This window comes from Charadrius vociferus, unplaced genomic scaffold (genome assembly GCF_000708025.1).
Source record: "Charadrius vociferus isolate BGI_N301 unplaced genomic scaffold, ASM70802v2 scaffold529, whole genome shotgun sequence".
In the NCBI taxonomy this organism is placed as follows: Eukaryota; Metazoa; Chordata; class Aves; order Charadriiformes; family Charadriidae; genus Charadrius; species Charadrius vociferus.
In genome coordinates this window covers 1,222,323-1,224,160 of record NW_009650172.1, presented here as the reverse complement: position 1 = coordinate 1,224,160, position 1,838 = coordinate 1,222,323, and the positions used below count along the sequence as shown (strand labels likewise).

Below are 1,838 nucleotides of genomic sequence, written 5' to 3'. Positions count from 1 at the left end.
CGCCCCTCCGTGGTGCTGGGGGCAGCGGGGACACCCCACCCCACGCCTCCGTGGGGCCTGGCCAGAGGGGACAAAGACCCCCTTCCTACACACACATCCCCATCGGGCCCGGCCGGGGAGAGGCCCGGACACCCCCAGGCCCACACCGCCCCATAGGGCCCGGCCTGGGGCGAAGGCCGAGCAGGACCGGGAGCTCCCGCACTGTACCCGGGCTTGGGCTGGTGCTGTGTCACAGGGCGAGAGCTCTGCTCGGGCGGCCCCCATGGCTTGCCGAGGTTTGCTGGATGCGTGTGCGTGGCAGCACTTGCTATCAAAGTAACAAAAGTCACGCCTTCAGCCTGCCTCATACTTGTTTTGAGAGTTAATTCGGGGTTGAGAGGGTTTGGTGTGAGTTTATTTCCACCTGGACAAGATTTTTCCCAGCGTTATACGGTGGGGTTTCTGCTGCGGAGGCTTTGTTCTTTGTCCAGCAACGGCTGCGGCCTTCAGCTGTAGATTGTCATCAGCCCAGAGCAACGCTGATGCGTGGGGGCCTGCCAGGAGCACTGCCTTTGTGCAGCACAGAACATGGGCAAGCCTGGATCCTGGGGCTGCTCCTGTGATTTCACAGGTCGTCGTAATAAAATTCATTGTGTGAAAAGTCTGGGTGAATTAAAAATTAAAAGAATGACCATGCAACCTAGATCTCCTTGGAAATGTCAAAGCCTCTGAAGAGTAGAAAATAGATTTGTCACCAAGCTGCATCCGTCACGAATTTGCTATAGCGTGACAAGTGCAGTTATAGTGCATTTCCGTGTTTAATAATAAATTTGGGTTCCTCTTCAGAACGGAGACTCCCTTCTTGCTGCTGTTGTTTTAATTAACAAAATTAGTTTGTGACAGCAGACAGACACAAAATGTTTTCTGAAATGTATGGATTTCTGACCAGTGTAAGTACAGGGGAAGAATAAATTTAGACATAAGTGGAAAATAGTCTAAATTTAGAGTGTTAAAACCTGAAAGCTGAAAGATAAAATTCTGGTAACTGCAAAAGGTCAACATCCAGTTATCCTTTTCCTATTTACTAGGTGGAGTAGATTAATACCCTGACTTAAGAACACATGTGATTTACATTATTAAAGATGAAAATCTGGCTGAGATGGGCTAAGATTTCAGATACCAAAAAATGTCTCAAGTCTTCCCTGACTTCACCTGTCTGTTGCCAGACACAAAGCCTTGTTAAATCGTGTGGTAGGGTTTCAGGCTGCTGCCAGCATGCTGTCTAGACAAATGTGTGCCAGGAAGTGTGATTTGACCATCTTCTTCATCAGGTGGACTCTCACTACTGTCCCAGCTGCCTGGAAAACATGCCTTCAGCTGAAGCCAAGCTGAAAAAGAACAGGTAAGGTTTTTTTGGGCTCTTGTCATCAAGACTCCCTATTTTAAACAGCTCCTTCCTTAATCAACACCTGGCTGTGTGTATTTGAAGCTCTCTTAAAAAATTACATTGCTTCTGTTACTTTTTAGTCAGTTTTGGGGAATAAGTGTCTTTCCATGATGTATCATGTGCTTTTCATGTTCTAGGTTTTGGGGTTTTTTTTATGGCCTGCTTTCATAATACAAAGAGTTTTTTAGTATTCCCCAGTATTTCTCACTGTCGCCATTCTTATGTTGATGCTGAAACCCTCCTGTTGATGGCTCTTTTGCTCTTTTCCCTTAATACTGTTGCATAGGATGAAAAGCTCTGTTGGTTTAATCTTGATTTGCTTGCTGAGAGCATTTTCCTTGGCCTGGGATCTTTGTCAGAGCACTGTCTTACACACCTTCCTCTTTACAGGTGTGCTAACTGCTTTGACTGC

The 1,838-nt window shown here is 46.8% G+C and overlaps 1 protein-coding gene across 1 annotated transcript in view; it reads left to right on the top strand.

The window, feature by feature from the left end:
* The first annotated feature begins 1,310 nt into the window (after positions 1-1,310).
* The window catches only part of DCTN4 (dynactin 4 (p62)), a 9,866-nt gene continuing 9,338 nt past the window's right edge, over positions 1,311-1,838 (top strand). The window contains exons 1-2 of the mRNA XM_009892631.1: positions 1,311-1,381; positions 1,817-1,838. Of these exons, the coding sequence (XP_009890933.1) occupies positions 1,347-1,381; positions 1,817-1,838 (57 nt within the window). The 5' untranslated portion in view covers positions 1,311-1,346. The remainder of the gene's footprint in view (positions 1,382-1,816) is intronic.